The following is a 27,575-nucleotide window of genomic DNA, read 5'->3' as shown; positions in this document are numbered from 1 at the left end:
TAAGTAACATAATAGTTCTAAGAAAATAACTTTTTTATGAATCTAAAAATACTTGTTTTTATTAAATGTTAAAAATACATAGTATGCCATCGGATTAAATAATGTTTTTTTAATAATAGTTAATTATTAATTATTATAATAATATTTTTATCAATAGATTTTTAACAAAAAAAAAACATGTTGTTTTAATTTCAATTTATAGTAGGTATAGTATTGTTAGAAATATTTAGTTAACTGTAAACACAGAACATGCTTATTTTGATATGTGTGGGCGACTCGCACAAAGAATTTTCTGATTCTCCAAATTGCCATCTCTGCTAGAATTCCTCTTTTCTGCACAAAGTTGCTGTGCGAATTTTTCAATACTCTGGTATTTATCTGGCATGCCTGTTCCTAAAAATTTATAAATTACATTTGTATTATACTTTTATTTATTTTTGCAACGTGTGTTTTTTATCTATATAATGTAATAAATGTATGCATGATACATAACTTAAAAAAAAAGTTTTGATCTTTAATGATGGATTCTAATAGAAAAGTAGATAATTATCAGTGTAATCAAAAAAACATTTTCTCTTTTTGTTATAACTCAAAAATGAATAGTTGTAGAATTTTGGAATCAAATTATGTTATTAGTTTGTAATATCATTTTATATATGAAAAAATGTTTTTAGTTTTTATTAATGGTTATCAAAAATTTGTCAATCCGTCTTGTGAAAATTAAAAATACTATTATGGGCGTTAAAAGATAAGACTTTGAAAAAGTTCATCAGAATTTTGAAAATTTTCAAATCATTTTGTAGTTGAATATATAAACTTTTTAATTTTCATACCTAATATTTTGAAATTTAATACAAAGTTCCTCATCAATTACTATTGCTGGATTAAAAATCAAAAAAGATTGTAATTTCAAAAATATTTTATTTGAGGGAATGAAGTTTAGATGTTGATGATATAGATTATAGAATATTCATTCATAAAGTAATGAATTTTATCATGTTATATTTCAAAAGCGAATAAACATACGAGTAGATACATGAAAAAAAAAGCACAATATGTGTTATTATTATTTCTTATACATGGTGCAGTTTAAAAAAAAAAATTAAACAATTTTTAACCTATTTATAAACATTATTGACATCTTTTTAGGTACATTACTTTTTCCTATTATTTTTTTCTTTATAAATATTAAATAAAGATATACATTTTGTTGCTTAGTTATAAAGCTTGAACATATAATACAAGGTTACTCGTAAGTTGTTATTATAACCATTTAAAAGTTCAAAAGATACCTAAGCATATTTTTTTTAAGAAGCATTTAATAGCTCTATGAGGCATGGCAGTTTTTCTTGTAAGAAATGTTTTCAAGCAAAAAAAAAAAGTCGTCAAGCCCCTTAAGACTTGGAAATTGAATACAATATTTCTCATAAGTAGGTAGGTAGTTCATACTGAAACTTAAATATCTAAAACTAAATAATTAGGTATATCATCACCAACTTTTTTTTTAATTTGAAGATAAAATTTGCATGGAATGCTATATTTCTACAAAGAATGAAAATTTTAGTTATTTTATTATAATTCAATTATATTTTTTTGTTAGGTTTTGAAACTTTTACGCGCCTAAGTACCTATATTGTACATTATTATATTCTATATACACATTAACAATATTTTCATAGCATTTAGATTAATTTTTCGCTATTTCTTATTAATAGTATATACTCCATAATGCTAAAATTAATTAAAATAAATAGCTAAGATAACTAATATTTACTTATGATGGAATAAAAAATGTTTCGGCCTCTAGTTTCTAACCACAAGCATCCATACGGCATCGTAGTGTTTTCCATAACGTCAACTAACGTATCTGAGTTTTGTTCGTTACTATTAAAACAATTTAGGTGTAGACATTAATTACATAGTATTCATTAAAAACATTTATGATTTGTACCTCCAGAATAAGTTGTAAAACGTTAACTCACTTTTTATCATTGCTATTTAGTACATTTTTTCCCATAATACGGCCACCGTACGTAAGGAACTTTGCTCCAGTTTTGTGCCGTTGTTTTTCATCATTATAAACAGACGTAATACAACGCCATTTGAATTTCGTAATTTCACGTTTTTGTTGCTGTGTGGAACCACGTGTCACACATTGGATATTTTCCTGATTTTTATTGTAATTATAAAAGTTATTAGCCTGGGCATATTGATGGTGACTCTCTATCGTGGCTGACTCTGAAGATTCATTTTTCTGACTACCATAAACGATGTCTTCCTCGGTGATGACGTCTGCATAGTACGCCACATTTCCATATACTTGTAAGTTTGACCATAGACCTTGAGACCAATTTGGAAACCTAAACAATGCATTTAAATTTACTATTCTCATTTTTGTAATATTATAAGGAAAATCGCATTTCATCGTTATGATAGACAAGTAAAATGGGTCTCTGTACAGGAATATGGCAGTTATAAAATTGTCTAGTAATAGACGTTAAACACATGGCTACTAATAATAAATGGTTCTAACTGTCCCTTAAATACTATTTCATTTTAGATAATTTTATGATTTATTAAATTGTTCGTGTTTCATAATTAATCTAGCGATTGTTTACTCAGCCCGGTAATATCAGATAGTAAATAAGGTCACTTTTTTTAAAATGTCCTATAAATTATAAGTCCTATCAGACTAACAAATAGTGTGCTAATTAAACATAATCATAACGATATGCGTAGTCGCTTAAATGTATCTAACCTGCAGCTGCCGTCATGTAACACTGACCGCTTCCTCGACGGAACTTCGATCTCTTCTTTATCCAAAAGAAGAATCATCGATCCATCGGGCCATTGTGGTAGCCACTCAGGAACATTGGGCCCATATTCCAGACTTTTAAATAGATCGGCGCACTTCGCATGTTGATCTACATTCATGTTATGGCCTATGACCATCAATATCACACCCGGAGTGTCGGGAACTGTATTGTACAACTGTATTTCGAACGGAAATAGAAACAGTTTCACATAAAGAAAATTAATCAAAATTGAAAATACAATAGGTTATTTTAGGAATAATTGTCTACTGCGATAATGTAGGAAATGAAATAACACGTGAACATATACTACATAGAATACTCACGGCACATCTGTAGCCTAATCTGGATTCATTCAGTACGGCTCGCGTATAATGTTCGAATAGTGAATGTTGATATAGCGATGCATACTGCCAGCCCTTGCCAGTCATCTCTTCATTAATCTCCAAGTGTTTTTTTGATAAACACTCGAATATGAAGTGATCCATATCTGACAACAACAATAGGTACTATTTTAATATTTTTCAAAAAACTTATCAAGATTATTGCGGTGATTTAGAAACAATCTGTACTTAATCAGACATTAGTTATAAAAACATAAATCATTCAACTTTTAGGTTCCTACTAAGATTATCATTTTATATAGGTACAAAATAATTTTTTTTTTTTAAATTTATACTAATAATTAGTAACTACAAACCACTTATTAAGTCGTTTATAAGATTTAATTTACGGTTCTAAAAATCTAAAACAAATTAAAGCTGTTTAATTGTAATTGGATTTTATTTTAATTAAATATAAAATAGGTATATCCTATTTCTGACTATGATTGTGTTTAATAATAACACACACTACATACAGTTTACATACAAATAGACAACACATATATTACGATTCGTATTTATGTAGAAATGAAGATTTTAAGTGAGTGTTTAGCCATAGGTACATTTGGAAATGGACGCGATTGTCTATATTGTGTTTCTGAAGTGAATGAGGACACTAATCTACGCAAACGCATTTTGATGGCTAAATAAAGATTTATTTGAAATTAGTTTTCGATCTTCAAAATACGAATTTATTCAAGTTAATTTTAGAATATTATCTTGAATGTAAAAGTATCTCTAAATGTATTTTTCGCAAATTTATCATACGAGTAGGAATCAATACGTCACGTAATATTTGCGTTTATCAAGCACTCTTGCTTTTTTATATTCTAGTCAATAACTAATAAAAAATGGTTTGATTGAGAGCACTACAAAATAAACAGTGGTGGTAGTTATTTATTTTCTCTATGAGACTAATTACTTTAGTTTTACTAATAAAAACCATGAAATAATAACAAAATTAGGGTTAACTGTTTTTAAATGATCCATTTATTGCTATCATACATTTAAGTTTTTTGTTTTAGGTGTAAAAGATCTTACGTTAACTAAAAAAGACATTTTAAATAAGTATATTCTGTATCTAAATTTAAAATGTTTTCTTTTTCAGGAAACGTAAGGACTGCTACACCTAAAACCTATAATCATATTACACGTACCTATGGCAATAAATTCAAACATTTAAAACTCTGTTAACCATAATTTATTTTTATACTCTATTTTTATCACTATTATAAAGTCCATTCTCCATAAATGGTACAAAACACATTGTCAGTACAATTTAGTAGTTGCCTAAACATTATTTAATATTATTAAATAATTTGTATTATTACAAAACAAAATATATTTTAAATCCATAAGGCATAGGTATAATACATAGTTTTACATAGAAAAAAATTTAATTAACTTTACAATTAATTTACTTATAAGTTACTAGGTATGTAAGACAGGAAAAAATATAAAACGTGAAAATAGAAACTACTTCTAAAAAATAGTTGTTCGTTATGTACCTAACTAAACTTAACTTTTTAACTCGTTAAGTCCAGCCTTAAAGCCGACAGTGATCCACTCTCCCCCCCCCCCCCCCAATCAAACTATATTGTATATTATACTATTATATAAATAATTGTTCACGATTATTACCCGTCAGGTTGGCGCAATTTCCGACGTTACCGTTTTGAGAACGCCGCAGCCACAAATGAAATAATTGTGAAGGGCTTACGGAAGGATAAGGTTGAATATAAGCACACCCACTTATCCGTGACCACTCTCCATCAATTATCGTTACATTAAACTTATCTGTTAGCCCAAGTGGTGGACAATATACGCCGTTTATTCTTTCCAAATCTGCAACACACACAAGACAAGACTTATTACATTTCTAAGCGTATTATAATCTACTATTTACTGACTACTGATTGTCTATATTATTATGTTAGTTACTGTTTATTGCTAATGAACGTATTTATACGTGTAGGTACATATATTAGCACATCTGCAGTTTCAGGCTTACCCGTCTCGCGCACAATGAAATGCGCTAAGAGCGACCTGTTATTAGTCGATACTTTCGAAAGGGATCCGCGTAAAGTAATTGCGCTCACAATTCTGATACTAATTTAATACCGGTTGTTGTAGATTTTATAGTTAAGTAAACAAAAACATATTTTATTTTTGTGAAGTTTTAGCGTGTGCGTGACGAGTGAATGTGCATCCGGCGTCGGTTGCCCGACGCAGTGTAACAACGATTCTCAAAAACACACACTAATGTCCATTTACGTATACGAATTCCAAATGTATATATCATATGATTTGCCTAAATTTTAGTGATGCACAACGATGTGTTTTCAGTTATCGATATCGGTTCATTCATTTCAATATCATATCGCGATTAAATAAAAACAACTAAAATTAAATTAAAAACGTCTATTAATAGCTAAGAAAAAAAGAGCCAAAATATTTTAAACATTTTATCGTGTATGATAAATTATTATATAAAGATTTGTGAAAATTGTCTACAGTAATTAATTTTTTAATTACAATTTACGATTCTAAAATTAAATCGATACCGCCAAAAATTAGTTTTATCTATATTTTTTTTGGAGGGGGAGGGTTGGAGTTATCGACACTTGTGAAAACTACAAGAATTTTTTTATTTTAGAGCAAATATTCAATCAATATAAGTTTAATTTTCATACTAGAAAAGTTATTAAAGTAAAAAGTCCAAGCATTTTTGACACCTCAAAAAGAGATGATAAACAAAAAAAAATATATATATATAAACAATACTTTCATTGCACCATTGAAATTGTTTGAAAATATTATGTTTATACATTTATGTATACTTACATTCCGCATGTTTTTGTGGTGTCATATCTGTTATCTTGTTTCCTCTTTCGTCCCGGAAAGCTGCCACTTCGAGAGAAGTTATGGTAAGTAATACCAATATACACACTAGAAACGCCATCGTGTTGTTGGTCTGTGGATGGTTTCGATTCACAGCTGTTTATGTGAATAATAAGTCAAAAAATACTAATTTAGACGAACAGAATAGAATAAAAACGACTACGACGAGCACGTGAGGAGCCTACAACAGGCGAGGAAAACGTCTACCCAAGGAATGAGGCAAAAATGTGAACGAGAAAACGAAAGGAATTGCTACCACAATGAAGATGAGCTGCACTCTGTGTGCCTTTTCTAGACCACGTGGTGGGTGGGATGTGTAGCATTGTACTACAACCGGTTGTGCGTCACGGGATATTATTGTATGTAAACGCTGGAAGTAGGGTCGATACGTGTTGTATTAAATATTATTATAATGTATGGATGGACCGCAATTCCTCGTAAGTAATAACAAGGGCTCGATTTTACAGCAAAATACTTAAATTTTTATGCATGAGATAATGTAGGTACATATATTTTTCATCCACACATTTGTTTCATGTCGTTCTAATTTCAAATAAACCAATTAATTTTTTTACTGCTTTGTTACAATTATTCTAGTTGTAGCATTTTAATGTGTTTATTATAATTTTATAATAGAGTAATAATTTGTTCATTACTGATAAAAAAAACAATTGAATTTGATTAATAAGATATTTAAAACCTGGAACAGTAAAATACATACTAATTGGTTATTAGATTATAATTGATTTCGTTTATCGCCTAGATTAAAATTATCAACTGAAAATCTAGCAAAATACATGATAGTTAATTTTTTTAATTTAATTTTATGCCTAGTTTAAGCTAATTTTTGGTCATGCCTTTAAAAAGAAAAAATATACATATATTATATATATTTACTTTTTTTATTGTTTTTTTTTTAAAAAACTGTATGCTTTTTGTTATTAATTGTGCTTTAAAAATCCTATCCCTAGTAACATCTAATAATTAATAAGTATAGTCGTTTAAAAACATATAGCTTATAGATATCTGTCTAGTAACCTACCATATTTAAAATAATCTAAACTTTAGAAAAAAATATTATTGTTTGATATTCCGTAACATAAAAAAAAGTTGAGAAACACTGATCTAAATCCGCGATTCCCAAGTTCCCATCTCATGGGACGGGGCCCATTCATGGGCCGCGAAAAAAGTGATACTGGGTCGCATACGCTGGTCGATGGGTAAGGGTAAGGGTAAGGAAATGGTGCTGCTCGGATATGCGGTCTACCGACATTTTTCTGCTCAGATATGCGGTCTACATATTATGTAGACCGCACACCTATAATACGCAGTTAATAGTAATAGTAGTATGTAAATAAATAACCAAATTAAAATAATAATCAAATATATTAATTATTAGTATATTAGTAAAAATCATTAAAAATAATGGTATGTAAATAAATAATACAATACGCAATACTACCGCACTTATGGCATGGTAACGTTTCGTTGGCAGTATCTAATAAGCCATGCTCCCTTAAAAATGCAGTGGCATTTTCTTCACTACAGGCGATGGTCGAATAGAACTCTTTTAATTGCATGATGAATATACGGTTAGGTTACTGATCGACGGCTGTTCGATTATTAACAAACTTAATAAATACACTACCACACTGTGCTATATCAGTGATTTTGTCATTTAGTATCCAACAATAAATATAGGTGGAAAATACAAAACTATATCGTAGGTATACATTATATTACAGCAAAGTATATTTGGGTCAATTTTATCTTTTAATGTTTTTTTTTATCGCTGCTCAGATATGCGGTCTACATGTATGTTTGTAGACCGCGTCCCATCGGTAGACCGCATATCCGAGCAGCACCAAGGAAATTTTAATCGGAAGTAACATAGAGATTTTTATATGATTTTATACACGTCTATATTTCTATCATTTTATTTGTACGTATTTATATGTTATAACAGTATATCAGGTAACTTAGTCTCAATTTTTCTTTATTATATATATTATTGGCCGCCAAACCAAAAATTTTGGAAACCACTGATCTACAGAAAAACAGCATGTGCTATAGCCTATAGGTACATTTTTTTTTTCGCGTTAGCACCACTAAACGTGTACCTACTGGTTTCACATACCTTCGTTCCCGTAAAGTATCATTCATTGGAATACGAATAACATACTACAATAATAATATTATTGTGTATATGATACGCTGAAAAGGAAGGTAGACTGCGCCGAGCATCGCCATAGGTACCAACCCTCACAACAATAGATGTACACAATAACTGGTGCCGTTTCAAGGTCTTCTTGGACTGGCATCTTAACGAAATGGTCTTAAATTCGACAATGTTGTAGGTATGTCAAGGCCAACGTACAAGGGTGTTTACAAGTGATGACGACGATATTATATTAGCCATAGATTCCATCTGTTCGTTCCTCCGGCAATACTGTTTATCGTTTCTATACATCGATTTCCTCGTATACAGTTTATACTTATTGACCTTATACCAAAATTCTTATTTGGCAACAGGTGTTTTTTTGTTTAATTTGGAAAAAATGTATGAATTAAGACCCAGTATAAGAATTAATAATTAAGCATTTAATATGAAAAGTATCCGATGGAATTAGTAGCCAGTAGACTTTATATAAACCTTAAACGTATGTGAATAAGCATTGTTTCGATAGCGTTGCTAATCCTCTAACGAGTCTTCCGTACGAATGAAGTGTAACGTCATGAAAAAGACAACATCACTTAAAAAATATGTCCACGAATGAGGTCTATAATACCTAGTTATTGCAAAATGTTAATTATCATTTATTTTGGGCACAACTTATTTTAATTAATAAGTAATTTCTATAAAGAACAAAGAATATAATATAGAAGCTTATAAATTCAATCATAATTTCGAAATTAAAATCAGACTTCCAAAAGTATATTTAATTTACTGCCGATTTTAGAAGTTTTAATATTTTATTTTTATGATGTTTTGGCATATACTGCGAGTGCGTGAGTTGCATCCGGCGGCGGTTGCCCGGTGTGATATGACAGCGATCTTCGGAAGCAACACTCACTATCATTTACTTCTCACACATAAACGAAATCGAAATGTTCATGTCATATGAATTGCCTAAATATTACTCCTTGAAACATGATAGGTTAGAGTCTCTATAATTTAGTAATAATTATTAAATTGAAATTGATAAGGTTAACGTCGTTCGCGTCTTTATAATATATAAATAGAGTTTATAGATTTAATTTTGTTCAAAATAAATTTATGTAGTTAAACATTTTGATTAACAAACAGTGTTAATTAATACTATTTTATTTAATGGGTCTAAAAGCTTAAAAAATTAATCAAGGTTCTTGATAGTATATTGTTACGATAGCTGCAGTTGAAAAATATTATAAATACAAATAATTTTTTTTTATAAGCATTTTAAGTTCAAATTTTGACGAAATTAGATTTTAAATAACTAAGAATAACGAGTTTAGTCATATTGGTGTAATTTAAATATATAATTCGTGAATAGTTTAAACTTCCAAAGTATATTATTATGCATAAATAATATGATAATATAGAAATAATATTAATTAAATCTACTGTGTACCGTATTAATAACGACAGTATAAATATAATATAAACAGTCTCTGCTAAGAATTGTTTTTAGTATTCAATGATATTATATCATTGAATTTAAATTTAAATTTTACACCATCTATTACAATGACCCACATGTAACTTACGTCACAACTTAATAACACCCACTTTCCTACTTTTTTATATCAAATATCAATTTAAGGTCATCTTATATTATGTCTATCTCATCTATTAAAATGTATCTTTATACAAAATTATTTCATCAAGAAAAATAATAGAAATTTTGATATTATTATATGATTGGATTAAAGTTAATACCCACCTTTGCTTTAGCAAGGAGAAAACAACACATGGTTGAAGTGATTATTCCATGATATTAAAAGTAGTTAACAATAAAGTTACATTATTTTACTATAGTATATTAAATCAATTGATATATGGTTAAGGTACCTATATGACATTAAAAAATAAAAATTAAAAAATATTCATTTAAATCGAGATTAAAAAAAATGGATAAGACCATTATTACCTTTATACTACCTTTAAAATTAAAATATGCATTACAAAACTTGGTACAAACATTTCTAATTTAAGAGACACGTTTGTTATACCTTGATCAATGTACTTTTAGGAATATATACCTAGCATTTATTATTTGTATTACCAATTTATATTGGTAAGTATACAATGAATAATAATTAATAACATATTATGAGAGTATAAATACAAATTATTTCAACATATTGTAATAGTTGGAATACAGTAGGAAATAAAATTTATTTATTTATTTAATTTTAATGTATTCACTGATTAGACCAATGATTCCCAATCAATAGGTCGGAACCCACTTGTGGGCCGCGGACGTTGGTCGATGCCAAGTGTCAGACATTTTTAATTGAGTTATATAATTATTATCATATAGTAATCATATAGTTAATATGATTTAATACACATCTATATTTCTTCTACCATCTTACTTGTGTGTGATTATATATTATACCTGTATATTAGGTAAGTAAGCCTAAATATTTTTTTTCCATAATTTTTGGTCTGCATAACTAAAAAGGATGGGAATCCCTGGAATAGACTATTAGACGGAAGCAGATCAGTTGAGTATGAACGATTGTAATAAATAATTACGTATACACAAATACTTCAAAGGTACTGCTTTAGCGTAAAAACATAATAAAATCTTTTAAAAAAGTATGTTCATAGGTATAATCCTACAAAATGTTTAATTGTAAAAAGACCAATGCGTACATCATCCCTTCACATTTCACGAGTCCTTAAAATAAGACTGATATCCGATTGGCAAAAATATAACTAAATAATTGTTTAATCCCTTGTATCTCTGTGATTATGGTTATTTGAGAGTTGATTTACACTATTTTTAGCATAAAAAAAAACTCATTCACTTTTTACATGGGCATTCAAACAAATTTTTACAAAACAGTGAGATGGGCCATTTTTAAATCCAAGCCACAGTTATTATGTACCTGCTATAAATATTATAATGAGGGTTTTCCTTCTCTGCAGACTGTCAGCAACAGTACAATGCAGTATGGTGGCAAAATCTGTGCGACGGACCGACGACTCCTCCCCCACTTTAACAGGAATTACTTAGTCGAAGCGATCAATACTTGTAGACGCGTTTGTATAAAGTTGTTCACGTTCGGATGAATCTTTCGGGGTTCTTGTTTATTTAATATAAATTATAAATTAAACTGTGCACCTTCAGTCGTCTGAATGAAATAGTTTTTGCGTCGATGAGCGCAAAAATTATGTGTATTGTGTATAACGTGAATATATTTTTATATAATATAATGTAATACATATAGTTTACATACATACAGGGTGTAACAGAAAGAACTGACTAAAAATAAAATAAAAAATATACAAATTAAACCTATAACAAAAAATTGTTAATATTATATAATGATGAAATAATTTAAGAAATATTCTCATTTCAGCAAATGCCCAAAAATCATGTTTTAAAAAGTTATTAGGTACCAAATTAATTTTATCAAAAAAATATTGATATTTTAAAAAATTCTAAAAAATAAACTACTTGACTCAGATAAATCGTTTTACCATAAAAATTATTTTTATAATCAGATTTACAAATTAGCTATTTTGAATTTATCTAAAAATATTTATATCAAATTTTAAATTTTTATTTTCAATACTAAAAAATTAACATAAAAATAAATCAATTTTACATATAGCCTTAGCGTCTTTTAATGATAAATAAAAAAAAAGTTAAAAATATTAATTAGAACAAAAGAAACAGTAATTCAGTTCTTTCTGTTGCACCTTGTATATTATATTTAATATTTATATTTATCATCATAAATATAAATATATCTGTGATACTTGAAATGTCTATAAAAAAAAATTTGTCTATCCAAATAATCTTTAATATTTAATACGAGGTATATTATAAGTTGTGCTTATCGTAGTAAGAAAAATCAAAAATCGTTAGTCACAATTTTTGTATATAAGCATTTTATCCAAATTACGGTAATGAATTATCAGTCTAGGATATTTTATATTATATTTATTTTCATTACTTATTATAAATACAGTAGCTATTTGATTTAATATTATTTATAATATTATTAGAAAATTATCAATGATGCTAGAAAAAATGGACTGTTTTGAAACCGTTGCACACGGTGCCGCTGGACACGACATTTTATAATTTTATATTATTATAAATGAATATTAGAATATTAGATATACGTATTATAGATTCCTACTAGATTTATTGCAATAATGATTATAGAAGCCAGTAACGACGTAACGTTTAATTTTGAGATGTAAATTTGATAAATAATCATACTTTTGTTATATTATTATAGTTTATATTACTCCCTTTAAAATTATGTATAATAATTTTTATAACTTATTTAATTAATAACAATTCTCGCGTTCGATGCAACAACATAATATTCGCACATGGCATAGTAAAAACAGTGGTGCACTAGACTTCCTGTACATGTCCTTGTGGATTATGGAAATAAACTATAATATACACTTTAAAAAATAATAATATAAAAATATAAATAATATATTACTCTTACAAAAAATCTAATCGTTATCAAACATTATCATATTCTAATGTGTAAAATAATTAATTTATAAAGTTAATTTATTAAAAAAAAAGTTCATGTGATTTCATGTTAGCTAAAAATAATTATAATACATTTCTACTTAATAGCTGTACGTATATAAAACAAAATATGAAGATTATGGTTATATATTCGAATTATTTTCTAGTACCTATTATGGATTATTGCTTAAAATTATGTATATTCTTGTAAATACGACATTTATTTTTTCCAATATATTAAAATTCATCAAACCAACTTCTATAAGTCGTTTCGGGAATTGATGTTTCATTACAAAGAAGATGTTCTTCATCTGACGCCATTTTAAAAAATGCTTTTAGTTGCATCTTATGAGGTTTGGCGTTATCACACAAAATTCTGGCCAGCGACACTTGTTTGATATCTTCCAGTTGATCTAAAATTTAAAAAAAGCTTATGTAAAATGTTGTTTATTAGAATTTAATTATACTAACATTCAGAGAATACTCCTGGTATGTCATAAAAGTGTCTATCTGCAATTCGAGTTCTTACAAACTGTTCTTTGATTATACACCTCATCGTAGGGCCAACCATTGCATCATCAGCATGTTTCTCCAACAACACTCCAACCAATAAATCTATATCGTTCCAAGTTTTGTACTGCTCCAATAATCTCTCAGCTGACTGAATACAACAAGCAGAAAGATATTAATCTATATACAGTAGGTATGTATTTGAAATTTATGTTCAAACTTACGCCTTCAACCATGATCTCAGACAAATCTTGCACATTTTTTATGTCTTTTAGTCCACAATATTTTCTAAATTGCGTGTAGCTTGGAATACCGTGATCTCGGCTTCGTTGTATATCCAAGCTAAAAACGTCCATTCCAAACGAATTATTTGGACCAATACTGTATAGGTAATTTGTAATCTATAAAATATATTTAAAAAATAAAAGAACAGATTATTATACGTTATAATATTATTGTCTATAGTATTATAATCGTCATCGTTTATGTTGTTCAAAAAAAGTTATACGTTGATTGTGTCTTTCGCCTACCGTTTGTGTAAACATCATATCGACTTTTTGAGTATTCTCCGAAACTAGCCCTTTTAGAATTTTATTCAAGTTGGTCATATGCGGACCAACCGGTTGGTTGTAATATTTCCTTAGAAGATAATGAGATCCTTGAACGTCAAATAACTTTCCAAAAATATCTACATAGTATGAACTAAACAAAAACATTTACAAGTTACATTGTATGTATAACAATATACACATTTATTATTTTTTTTTCAAACATCAATCCTTATGTAATATACGTATATAAATCATTTAAAATTAATTATAGTAGAATATTGTTGCGCAAATTTTGATTTATTGTTTAAATAAAATATCGAGTATTAGAACTATACCTATAGATTTTTTTTATGAATAGTTGAAGAGTTCTTCCCTTAATTTGTAAATTTGTTCAACTAATATTAAATGCTTGAAGGTACCCGCAATGATCTAAACATTCTAAACCAAAATGTACCATACATGGTATCTTGTATAGGTACATTTTGTTAAAAAAATAAATAACTTTAAACGTAACGTTCACGTTTAAAAATAAAAAAGCAGGTACGTGGATGCCACTCTGCTGTATACCTACAATAGGTAAGTTACAAGAGGTTTACTGTAATAGTTGGTATTAAATTCGAATTCATTGATGTAGGAGAAACAGAATCGTTTTTCGAACGAGCGGAGACGGTTTGTCACTCTAGGTTACTGTATACTATAATAATAATATTTTAATTATATAAAAAAAAAATGCAGACAGGTACCTGTAAAATAAAGTGCAAATCAGATTCATTATGTTACCGACTACTCATTCAGTCATTCATAGTACCTATATAAAAAAATTGTTTGATATGTAACTTTGCCAAAAGGTTATAGAAATTTAATTAGACTTTCCATGAGAAATTTTTTATTTGATAAAAGTAGATAAAGTTATGAAGAATCTTGAACTGAATTTCAAATCTTTGATTTAAAAAGATAATTTATAAGAAAAGCTTAAAATATTTCGCAAAATTAACATTAAAAACGTATTTATTTTTATCAAAATTTGAACTTTAAATACTTATAATAAAAAATTGTGACGATGTATTTTAAATAATTTTTAACTAACATTATAACAACACATACTAGGAGCCTAGAGTTACACCAATATTCAAAACCAATTTTGCGTAAACATTTCTGTTATTCCTGGTGCTTTTGAAAACTACTAGGGATTTTAATTTTTTATCTCTCCAATGCACCGACTATATTCACTTCCCCATTAGAGAGACTACTAAAGTTCAAAGTTGAGAAATTATTTCGACCACTTACCGTGGACAGAGACACAAAAAACAATAAATAAAAAAACACTCATAATTGTAAAATCAATACATTCATCACTCCGGTCAAAATCAAAATCTACTTACAAAAGCACGGGGCTGAAGTAAGGTGAAAATATTTTAAAAAGGTACTTAATGATCACTTATCCTCCAAAAAATATTTATAAATAAGAGGTACCTGTTGTTCACGGTTATTTTAAAAACTGTCACTACAAAATAACCTACCAGCATACTTGATAATTAGGTATAACAATTGTAAAATTATAAATCATGTTTATTTCCGAACCCGACGTAGTTGCTAATCATAGAATTAGAGAATGGCAGTATCGCGGTCGCGAAGCTGTTGCTAATCGTCGGGTCTGCAGTCTCGTCGTACGTGGTTCTTTGTTCTAATCCCAATCCGTTCTCCTTGGTGTAATTAACGCCAAGCAGCGCCGGCAGCCATTCGTTGTACGTGATGTGCTGAATGCTAGCCGTAACGATTTTCTTGGTCTCACGGAAGAGTTGCTCATCAGTCCACTCGGGTTTTGCTGTACACAACTCAACGGCTACCCGGTTGTGTTCCCTTAACCATAATATGTGCAAGGCGGTCAGTGGTAGATATGCGTTTGCTCGGATATCGCCAGCCCTGTAGCATGTATCGGTGCCGTTCTGACACGCGTATGTGTCTGTGCTCTCCAGCGGCAAAGTTGAGAATGTTGAATATCGATCATGCTCTATCATCATACCGCACGACTTTGACCTCAATAACAACGTTCGTTTTTCCGTCGTACCATAAATCATCGATGCATCCAAATAATGGGTGGCTTGATTCATCTGTGAAAAACAAATATATCTTAAATATGTTGTTAGTTTCTCAGGTTTTTGCCAATTCGATATGTCAGTTCTAAACAATGGAATAATGGAAATATTCGCATCACTCTATGCGCACTGATATTTAGAGTAGGTTTCCTTTTTTAGATTCTGAACGAAGTGATGATTGTATTGATTTTAAAATGATGTGTGTTTATTTTTTTTTTTTTTTTGTTTTTTTTTGTGTCTGTGTACAGCATAACTAGTCGAAATAATGCTTCGATTTCAAACTTTGGGGGTGGTTTCCAATGTAAAAGTGAATATCCTTGGTGCATTAAAGAGGTCAAAAGTAAACATTTTCGAACAGTTTTCAAAAAAATCGAGAAAAACAAAAAAACATGACAGAAAAACGGGAATTTTTACGCAAAACCAGTTTTCGACCAAATAGATATTTTTATATGGTTGTAATTCAAAAACTAATCACTGTAAATACTTGAAATTTTCACCAAATGTTAATGTTAGTGATATCTATATACAGTTTAATTTACAAACATTTTCGACTTTTTTTGAGTTATTTATAGACCACTGAAATTTTCGATTTTTTTTTTGAAGTGCCGGTAAAAAAAATGTTGGACGACCAAAAAACCTTGAAAATTTAATTCACGGTTCCTTATGAGTTGTTCTTATTGTAGCTAAAAAAAATTAAATATCGTAAATCACAATTTTTTTTAATAAACGTTTACAGTTCAAAATTTTACGAAATCTGTCGAAAACGCGAAAATTTGCAAGTAATTTTGAAGTTGAAAAATCATAAAATTGTTTTCGTTTATAACTAAGGATTAAAAATACAAAACTAAGTTTTCCATAAGTTTTCCTTCAAGTAGCTATAGAAAAAACTCGAAGCATCATTATAGGAAAAATTTTAAGTGCGTTTGAATTTTAAATTTTTACGAACTAGCGTAACGATAACGATTTATCCTCAAACGATTTTAAACATTTGTTATTATTAAAAAAGTATAAGTCGTAGATACTTGAAAATTTTATCAGTTATTTAGATTGGCATTTTCTTTACATGATTTAATTTTCAAAATACTTTGACTTTTTTTGAGATATTTATAGACGGCTGAAATTTTCAATTTTTCTGAAAAATTTTTCTTGAAGTGTCGATAAAATTTTTATGGCCCTATCAAAATACTTGATAATTTAAAGCAAAGTTCCTCATAGGTTATTCTTATAGTGATTAAAAAATTATAAAAATACATATGCACGATTTTTTTTTTATTAGCATTTGAAGTTCAAATATTGACTTAATACGTAAAAATTACGGCAATTTTCAAATTATCTTAGATCGAAATTCATAAAAGTTTTTCTTTTTAATTCTAAGATTTGAGAATTTAATACAAGGCTCATAATATATTTTTATAATAGCAGTTGAAAAATAAAATAAATGTATAGCCGCAATTCTTTTTTTACATGTATTCAAATTTTAATTTTGAAAACATACGTAAAAATCACGAAAATTCGTAAATTATTTTATTCTAGAAATTCATAAAAAATTTTCCTTTTATACCTAAGATTTAAAAATTTAATACAAGGCTCCCAAAATATTTTTACAATAGCAGTTGAAAAATCAAGAAATGTATAGTCACATTTTTTTTTTATAAGCATTTAAAGTTCAAATTTTGTCTAAATACGTAAAAATTACGAAAATTCGCAAATTATTATAAGCTAGAAATTCATAAAAAATTTTCTTTTTAAAGCTAAGCTTTGAAAATTAAATACAAGATTCCTTACAAATTTGTCAATCTTTATCACAAAAAAAATGTCCACCGGAAATTCAAATTAAATTTATATTAGCATTTGAATTTCACATATTGACAAAAATTCGTCAAAACCATGAATATTTGCAAATTATTTTGTAGTTCAAACTCATAATATTGTTTGTATTTATATCTAAGGTTATAAAATTTAACACCAAGTTTTCCATAAGTTTTGCTTCAAATAGCTATAGAGAAAATTTGAAGCGTCATTATAGGAAAAATGTTTTGAGCGTTTGAGTTTTAAATTTTTATGAAATCGCGTAATGATAACGATTTATCCTCAAACCAGGTATTCGTATATCTATGATAATATAAGCATATAAGGTATTATGAATTATGATAACTACAGTAATTGATTAACCATGCCATATGCAAAATGCGTCTTAATTAAAAAATAAAATATTTGTTTCAAAATAGAATATATGACAATATTTAAATATAATATATCCTAGACTGACAAATCATCTCCGTTCAGAATCGTTTTTCGTATACAATGATACCTATCATTGCATTCAAATTTAATCCCATCCATTATAGTAACCTACTGTACAGGAGAGCGACATCCACGACTTACCCGCTTTTTTTTATAATATTACCACCAACGTATAGACAAAACATATTAAATTATCTAAACGTAAAAAATATGTCCAATTATTTGTTTAACATTTAATATGACCGATTTAGGTTAAGTGTTTTGTTTTGCAAAATAAAATATGAGTTCATTCAAACAATTAATTATTTAATAATATGGCTATTACTTGTTCCATTGGTCCAAATGTACAATCAGAACGCACCGCTGGCCGTGAACGCACGTAGTTAATGCAATCATGTGGTTCCGGGTTAAAAAACTTATCATCGTTCGGTATTGGTATAGGCTTGCAGGACCTTATGTTTTTGTTCATAGTGTATTGAATACTTTTGTCATCATCGCAACAACTCACAAATCCGTTTTCTGTCCCTTTTGGTTTAATATAAGTATACGTTTGCATTAATTATGGTCAATCAAATTATGTAAAGTTATGCGATTACCCATGGTGGAAACTGCCGTGTGTGATAGATCATGGCCTATGAACATCGCCCAGTACGCCATCATAATTGTTTTAGTACGATCTGTCAAATTTTCGTCTTTTACAAAATGTGTACTCAGTGATCTAGGATTGGGCAGCTTGTTTTCATATATATTTGGCATTTCGTAAATACCTGTGTGATCAATTAATAAAATCATATTATTATAGAGATTCACATGAATTTAAATTATAATACGTAATTAATTTTTAGCTGAAATTACGTGCTAGTTGAAAGAGTAATGTGAACATCTTATTATATTGAATAAAACAAAAAAGCGGGTAAGTGGGTATCGCTCTGCTGTACATTATGGGGTGGGGTGGACCTCTGACTAGCGTAGGTTAAATTTGAATGCAATGATAGGTATCATTGTATACGAAAAACGATTCTGAACGGAGAAGGTATATCTGTCTAGGGTATATTATAGATTATTAAAAATTTTCAAATCTTAGAATTAAAAAGAAAAACTTTTATGAATTTCTATCTAAGGTAATTTGAAAATTGCCGTAATTTTTACGTATTAAGTCAATATTTGAACTTCAAATGTTAATAAAAAAAAATTTTGCATATGTATTTTTATAATTTTTTAATCACTAAAAGAATAACTTATGAGAAACTTTGTATTAAATTTTCAAGTATTTTTAAATTGAAATATATTACCGTCTATGTAGACTGGAAACAGTAAACGCTTATAAGGCGTGTTAGCCTTTCCCAAATATTTACGTTTCAGGTTGTTACATGATCCGTCGGTACTACGATACTTAAAATCGTTCCCAATGCACGAATTGTTGTCGTAATATTCGGACATACATATCCAACCCAAAATTGTACCATTCAGGCTCACCTTCGTTAAGTCTTTGGCACATTGTACATCACTTAACCCATGCCTGAAACAATTATTTAATTTATGCATATCATTATGATAAAAAATGTATGTATTAGTTTTATTGAGATATTTATTTTATGCTTATATACTTTAAACAATATGAGCTTATCAAACTACGTGAAACATCTATTATTATTTCAGCAATTTGAGATGCTGAACGTCCTTCATCGGAAGGCATGGAGTCGATCAATTGTCCATGAACTGGGCTTCCAAGTTTTAAAGGACTGGCATGCGATAATATTTTATCCTCAAAACGATATCTGTTTTGAATTCTTTCGATAACCTTTTGAATTTCTTCGTTTACTTCAGAGATGTTGAGTTGTAGATACCAGTTTGTCGAGTTTATAACCAAACCTATACAAAACCATTGCAATCGATTAGTTTTAAAACTATTAACACAAAAGCTTAAGTTAATAATATAGGATATACCTTGTTCATACAAATCAAGAATATGACGATTTTTAAATCCTCTGCAGTATGGTGATGTAAATATCACCGTAAAAATCAACAGTCGTACTATCATTATCATTTTTGTCGTTCTGACCATTTTTATCAACTGTAAGCATATTATTACGAAAAGTGTAACTATAATAATTACATAATTTTTTAAGGGGGACATTCGATACCGACCGTTTTTTCGATTTTAACATACCAATCTTTTGTCCATCAATATGATGGACCTAATGATGCAATAAGACATTTAATATCTGATTTGAATTCGTTATTATTAGGGCTCGGATTATGTGGATTTAAAATTTGTGAAATTTAAAACAATTTAAGTTTTGATTACACTGAATTAAAATCGTAAATTTGAAAAAGATGCTTGACCGATCTTAAGAAGACATAATTACGTATTCAAATCAATTTTTAAAATCCTTATCGTATTTTTAGGTTACTTGGACCGATGGACAAAAGGTTGGATATTTTAGTCGAAAAAACTGGCGATCTACTTTGCTCGCATGTGCGGCGTTGTTCACGTCGACATATTGTACATGAGCGTGCAGTAAGTGTGGTGCGGGAGTCTCTCACACTAATAATCAGTTACAACACACACGTAACCATGCCTTGTACGCACGAAATATAGAAACTGCCTATATTCAACTCCTTAAAACAGGTAGTTATCGAATCCCCTTAATATTTTTTTAAATGGCAATATCAATAGCATTGCAATATATTTTCACTATTATTCTGATAATAGGAATTAAATTTTATGTAAAGTAATAATTTGTGAAATGTCTTGAAGTGGCATGAATTTGTGCGCATTATGCAAGTGTTTAATAGTTTGCTGTGTTTATACTCGAAGATTACATTTTATTTCGGTAGCTCACTATTTTTCACGCATTAGGTACACAATATGTAGTATATAACATAGGTACGCGCGTATTAGTAAACATGTTAGGGTGAATGAAAAAATCGAAACACCCTTGGTATCTATGTGTGCATAACGTGTTAACACGTTAACCCAACAAGAGACAATTGACAAGTCACAAGACGTGTTGTTATAACTTGTGTAAAAATCAACTTATTTCTGTTATTTGAATGTAAATATTAATTTGGTACTTACTCTTTGATGACTCGTTTAATTTTGAACAATTAACAGTTTCTTATCCTCTTGACAGCTATCATGTAACTGAATTTATATTGTTTTCGTCGTTGTGAACCGAAAATCCTTATCTTATGATTGAGTAATTTTAACCACACACGTTTGTCGGCGTATTATCATACAATGATCGTCAGACGTGCTCAACTGCAATACTTCAATGTGGTCTTGCGGTGTCGAATGAAACTACTGACATCGGATGGTCAGTGGAATATTTACCACAACGGGCTCATAGGAATAACGACGATCTTATTGGTGGAACTTCACTATCTCCCACCCTTCATTCTGATAGCTATCTACCCACCCACCAACTAGCTCAACAATCACTCATACAAATGCATTACAATTAATTTTATATAATAAATTATTGTATAACTATTTATCATTTTAGTATAACCAATTTTGGTTTCTCGCTTTTTTTTAGAATAACCCTTCCTCCAATGCTTATTATAATTATGACATCATGAATAGGTAGTAGATATTATTAAATCCATTGACTGTAGTTGAAGGAGAGGGGGGTCGTCAAAATTACTTCATATAATATACTGCCTCTAGTTTCTAATGCAATGCATATAAATTATACAAATATTGAATTTGTATTTCGATGTAAATAAGTAAATTAATATATAGTTGGAAAATTATAACACGCTAGTAATCATGTGAAATAAAACGCGCGAGTGATCATGTGTATGTATTATGTATTAAAACTAATTTTTATCAAACTGGAAAATATTTATTGTAAATTAGTAGCTAGTTTATGTAAGGCAATATTTTATGTTTTAGGGGTTGAATTGGCCAGTAAAATGCCGTAATAACTTGAAAAGATCTTTTCAATTAGAAAGAAATGTATTTTGATACATTTGTATGAAGATTTTATGTTTTCATCAATGTATATAATGATACATATGCGCCTTTTGAACTAATATCAGTATAGATATACAATCCTCAAATATTTAAACCCTAAAATATTTTAACTAGAAGTATATTTTTGTTTCATAATAAATATCACACTTTACAATACTAATGATATTTTAAATTAATGTTATAGGTAATCATTTTTTTTTTATAGATTAAAAAATATTATTAAATATTAAATATAAACTTATAATTAATTATAAATTATGTTCTTATTAAAAAGTATTAGATAGGTTTATTAGGCAAATAGATTCAACTAATAGTTAAGCGATTATTAAATATTAAAATCAAAATTATTTAAAGTTTATTTATGGTTTTTCGATATAAATGAATTATAAATACATTTATTACAGGCTTCAACTAGATTATTTTGCAATATCAGCCCAACGATTGAAAAATGCATTTGGAATTATTTCGTTCTCACATGGTTGTATATCATTATCTGAAGTTGGTGTCAAAAATACTCGTTTCTGCATCGTTTTAACATTATTGCTATTTTGACAAATAATTCTGGCCAGAGTAATTTTTCTGATGTCTTCCAGTTGGTCTTAAATTAAAAAAAAGGTTAGTTTAAATTGTGTTCATTAATTTATTAAAAATAAATTCAATTATACTAACAAATGTTGAATACTCCTGGTAAGTCATAAAAATATCTATCTGCAATTCTAGTTCTTACAAACTGTTCTTTGATGATACACCTCATCGTAGGGCCAACCATTGCATCATCGACGTGTTTCTCAGACAATGCACCTACCAATAGATCTATATCATTCCAAGTGTTGTATTGCTTCAATAATCTCTTAGCTGACTAAGTACAACATTCCGAAAGAAATTTATCAGTACATTAGGTATATTATTATTTAACATTTAAAATGTATATTCCAACACTTACACCTTCCATCATGATCTCAGACAAATCTTGCTCATTTTTTATGTCTTTTAATCCACAATATTTTCTAAATTGTGTGTAACTTGGAATACCGTGATCTCGGCTTCGTTGAATATCCAGGCTGATAATGTCCATTCCAATCGAATTATTTGGATTAATACTATATAGGTAATTTGTAATCTATAAAAAATATTTAAAATACGTTATATTTTCTATTATAGTAATTTGTTATCTAATAAAAATGTTAACATATATCAAGAAATACGACGAATCATCATTGATGATGTCAAAAAACAAAGTTTATATGTTTTGTGTTTCATAAGCCCACCGTTTCTGTAAACTGCATATCGACTTTTTCCGTATTCTGCGTAGTTAGTCCTCTAATAAGTCCATCTATGTACTTCATCAGTATATCGACAGGTCGGTTGTAATGTTCCTTTAGTGAAAGACTTCCATTGATCATTCGGTCTTCCGAGTATAAACTAAGTACAAACATTCACAATAATTATACGTAAACATGTAATATTGTACATTATACATTTGTTTATTATTTTTTTCAAACATCAATATTATTATATGTTTATTTATTATCTTAAAGTCCTATGTGTTTACGTTTTTACTGCTATATATATATTATTTGTAAGAATCATTATATGTAAGATAAGTCCGTTTTAATTCCCTAACTATTACAACGTCTCTTCGTTCAATACGCTATTAAAATACATGTTGGATTTTTATGTAAATAATTTAAATGTAAAGGTCGCCGTTTAAAAATCAAAAGCCAATACAATTAAATAGTAGTCATAAATTGTCCAAAGAAAAGTTCTTGGATAACAACGATTGTTCATGGCTATCTTAAAAATTGTCGCCACTAACTGAACTACCCACATACCTACATAATAATGATGATAACAATTATATTATAATATATCCCGAACCTGATGTTGTCGCTGAGCATAGAATTGGCGAACGGCAGTATCGCGTTCGCGAAGCTGTTGCTGACGGTCGAATCGGCTGTACCGTTGTAAATTTTGCCATATCCGCTCTCTAACAACCCCAAACCGTTCTCTTTAGTGTAGTTTACACCAAGGAGCGCTGGTAGCCACTCGTTGTATGTGATGTGCTGTATTAATCCCGTCACGATTTTCTTGGCCTCCTGGAAAATGTTTTCATCTGTCCAATGTGGATTCAAGTATTGTAATTCTCTACATATCTGGTTGTGTTGCCTCATCCACAGTGTGTGAAGGACCGTAAGTTGGGGGAGTGCGTTTGCCCGAATGTCACCGGCCTTGAAGCACGTCCCGCTGCCGCGCTGGCAAGCGTTGGTTTCTTTTGTTTCCAGCGGCATATAATATGACTTCCTGGTGATATTAGCTTTTTCCAACAAGAGTTCACCACCCATCATTTTCCTCAATGACAACGTCTGTTGCTCTGTCGTACCATATATCATTGATGCGTCTAAATAATGTGTAGCTTGGTTCATCTGCGAAACATAAATAGGTTTTCATTAATGGCTATGCATTTTTTAATATTTCGTTAATTTCAGCGGTTTATGTGATTTTACAACGTACGTATTTTAAACACTAAAATGCTGAAAATATGTTCACACCCCACGATCACAATTTTTTGTAAATTTTTTTCACAATTTTTCATAAATATTACAAACAAGACATATTATACAACCAAAAAGACAAAATGCGCAACATACACCATTTTTTGTATAAGTTATTATAGGAACTTGTCCTATCCTTATTACCTTCAGATCCATTTACCCAAAATGTCTTCATTGCATGTAATTACTATCTAATTAAAATTTTTTAATAATAATAAAATAAAAGTTTATAGATATGATAAAATTATTTAATATGGCTGTTACTTGTTCCACGTGTCCTAATGTACAATCGGAACGCACTGCCAGCCTCGAACGAACGTAGTTCATGCACGCTTGCGATTTCTTTTTAAAAACTTTATCGTCTTCCGGTATCAATAATATAGGCTTACAAGACTTAATGTTTTTGTTCAGAACATATTGAATACTGTTTTCTTTATGACAACATTTCACGGGCATATTCTTATTACCTATATAAATTTAATATACATCCAATTGCATTAGTTACGATCAATCAATTTATAAATGTATAAAAGTGGTTATGAGATTAATGTATTTACCCATGCTGGAAACCGCCGTCTGTGATAGATCATGGCCTATGAAAATCGTCCAGTATGCCATCATCATCGTTTTTGATTGGTCAGTCGAGCTTTTGTTATCGACAAGGTTCATGCTCAGTGATCTAGGATTGGGCAATTTTTCAGACATTTCGGAAATACCTGTATGAACAATTAACGAAATCATAGTATTAGATTTACAAAATTATAATATGCCGTACATGGTAAATAAAAACCAAACAAAGAGTGCTTTTAATGCTTAATAACAATAAATAAGTTTACATTTATAGAATTCTACAGGTGACGTGTGAATCGTGTGATAATCAATTGAGAAATATTACCATCGACGTAGTTTGGAAACAGTAAACGTTTATATGGCGATGTTGCCTTTCCCAATGAGGTACGGTTCAGGTTGTTACAAGAACCGTCAGCACTCCGATAGTTTAAGTTCTTCCCAATGCACAATGTTTCGTTATAATACTCAGACAAACACATGTTTCTCAAAGTTGTGCTAGTTAGTTTCACCTTTGATAAGTCTTTGGCACATTGGATATTACCTAACATATACCTGAAATGTTGATTAATTTATGCTTTTAACAATAATAATATATATATATTTTTTTTTTTTTTATTGAAATATTGAAATACTGCTTTACTTTATGCAATATTTATTCTTAAGATTATATGTAACCCCACGAATAATTTCAGCATTCCGAGATCTTGAAAGCCCATCTCTGGATGGCTGAGAATCAATCAGTTGTCCATGATTTGAGCTTCCCATTGTCAAACGACTGATATCCGTTAGTACATCCTCCGAAAGATACCTTTTTTCAAGTACACCAACAACATTTTGAATTTCTTCATTTACTTCAGGAATTCTAAGATTTAGGTACCAGTTGGTTGCATTTATTTCCAGTGCTATACAATATAAGTACACACCATTTAATTATTACAAAGAATTTGTTGTAAAAATATCAAAACTAAATTTATCATTTATACCTTGTTTACACAAATCAAAAATTTGAGGATCTTGAGATTTGCAAGGATCTTGTAATCCTCTGCAACACAATGGTGCGAATACCACGGTACCAATAAATAGTGGAATCATTTTCTGTATAATACTCATTCTGCTGATTATAAACTGTAATCGTATTACAAAATGAAATCTTAATTATATTAAAATATACAATTAAGTGTTAAGAGGACGCCCTCATACCTCGCTTCAAAATTGAAATATAATAAAAAGCCTATGTGAAAATCTAGATAATAATGTTACCTTTAATTCTTATAAGAGGTAAATTTACTCTAAGTTGTAAACTAACGGAGCTAAATTGCAACACATGCGGGTGTGTGTGTGTGTGTGTGTGTGTGTGTGTGTGTGTGTGTGTGTGTGTGTGTGTGTGTGTGTGCGTGCGCGTGCGTGCGTGTGTGTGTGCACGCGCGCGTGTGTGTGTGTGTCCTAGGGCTCCGCGGAGCACAGTTTGAGAACCGCTGGTATAAATAAATACCTATTTATTTATTTGTAAATAAACATATTATGGTACTCACCAAAAACAGATTAACAGATTCTTTACCAGCTATCTCGCAATTAGATTTTGATTGATTGTAAGGGTTAAACACTGAAATTTCTTTTCCAATAATTGGGACAATTTAACTATTTACGTTTGTCATGATAGAGAGACGTATACCTTTTTATTATATTATACGGACTTCTGTCTGGTGTTAGTGGTGTCGTCGCGCGAAACTTCAGTCGACTGATTTCGGTAGTAAAGGAGATAGCCACCACCGAGGTATCGGACATACGAAAATCCTATTGGATAAACTGCACTCCCTCCCTCCCTACATCCTGATAATCCTAACCACGCACCAGCCAAAACAATACACATGCAATCAATGTACAGTGAAGCCCCTTATAATAGTATTTATTATATTATAGATGTATTTTTAAAAGTTGCTTTAGGCATTTACCGCCCTTAATTATAAGTATATACGGACGAAAGGAATATTAATTTATTGATATGTTGTATAAAATGTACCTTTAGGTTCATACGTTTGAACTCTAATTATTTGGCTAAAAGACCATGAACTAACCGGTTTCAATTTAGCCTTTAATAATAGACAGAAAACGTAATTTTAATACCTTGGTCCTCAAAGACCATAAATTAATCGGTTTCAGATCGGATTCGTTTATTCTAGCAGGTGGCGCCGAATTTAAAAAACAATCCAATGAGTTAAAACCCTTTATTTAATGCACACTAACACAAACAAAACACAAT

At 29.4% G+C, this 27,575-nt stretch overlaps 3 protein-coding genes across 3 annotated transcripts; all 3 read right to left on the bottom strand.

Moving 5' to 3' along the window:
• Window positions 1-214: 214 nt before the first annotated feature.
• On the bottom strand, window positions 215-6,540 carry LOC149062347 (uncharacterized). Its single transcript, XM_089217310.1, has 7 exons — window positions 6,041-6,540; window positions 4,838-5,041; window positions 3,140-3,303; window positions 2,759-2,991; window positions 1,983-2,360; window positions 1,775-1,884; window positions 215-393 (listed from the first exon to the last, which is right to left on the bottom strand). Exons 1-7 carry the CDS (start codon window positions 6,156-6,158, stop codon window positions 254-256), a joined length of 1,347 nt encoding a protein of 448 aa, XP_089073436.1. The 5' UTR covers window positions 6,159-6,540; the 3' UTR covers window positions 215-253.
• A 6,503-nt stretch (window positions 6,541-13,043) lies between these two features.
• On the bottom strand, window positions 13,044-20,276 carry LOC149062346 (immunomodulatory peroxidase-like). The gene is made up of 10 exons (XM_089215297.1): window positions 20,159-20,276; window positions 19,819-20,083; window positions 19,504-19,730; window positions 18,802-18,978; window positions 18,537-18,730; window positions 15,453-15,982; window positions 13,851-14,022; window positions 13,545-13,721; window positions 13,282-13,471; window positions 13,044-13,223 (listed from the first exon to the last, which is right to left on the bottom strand). The coding sequence occupies exons 1-10, from the start codon at window positions 20,274-20,276 to the stop codon at window positions 13,048-13,050; spliced, it is 2,226 nt and encodes a 741-aa protein (XP_089071423.1). The 3' UTR covers window positions 13,044-13,047.
• Window positions 20,277-22,584: 2,308 nt separating this feature from the next.
• Window positions 22,585-26,425, bottom strand: LOC149062345 (immunomodulatory peroxidase-like). Its single transcript, XM_089216340.1, has 10 exons — window positions 26,299-26,425; window positions 25,956-26,217; window positions 25,641-25,867; window positions 25,303-25,461; window positions 25,010-25,212; window positions 24,072-24,616; window positions 23,462-23,615; window positions 23,137-23,313; window positions 22,863-23,052; window positions 22,585-22,791 (listed from the first exon to the last, which is right to left on the bottom strand). Exons 1-10 carry the CDS (start codon window positions 26,423-26,425, stop codon window positions 22,610-22,612), a joined length of 2,226 nt encoding a protein of 741 aa, XP_089072466.1. The 3' UTR covers window positions 22,585-22,609.
• Window positions 26,426-27,575: the final 1,150 nt, after the last annotated feature.

Source organism: Diuraphis noxia, unplaced genomic scaffold, assembly GCF_037042655.1.
Source record: "Diuraphis noxia isolate RWA-SAM2 unplaced genomic scaffold, SU_Dnox_SAM2 contig0001, whole genome shotgun sequence".
NCBI classification, from domain to species: domain Eukaryota; kingdom Metazoa; phylum Arthropoda; class Insecta; order Hemiptera; family Aphididae; genus Diuraphis; species Diuraphis noxia.
The sequence above is the reverse complement of the archived record's forward strand: the minus strand, read 5'-3'. Positions and strand labels throughout refer to the sequence as shown.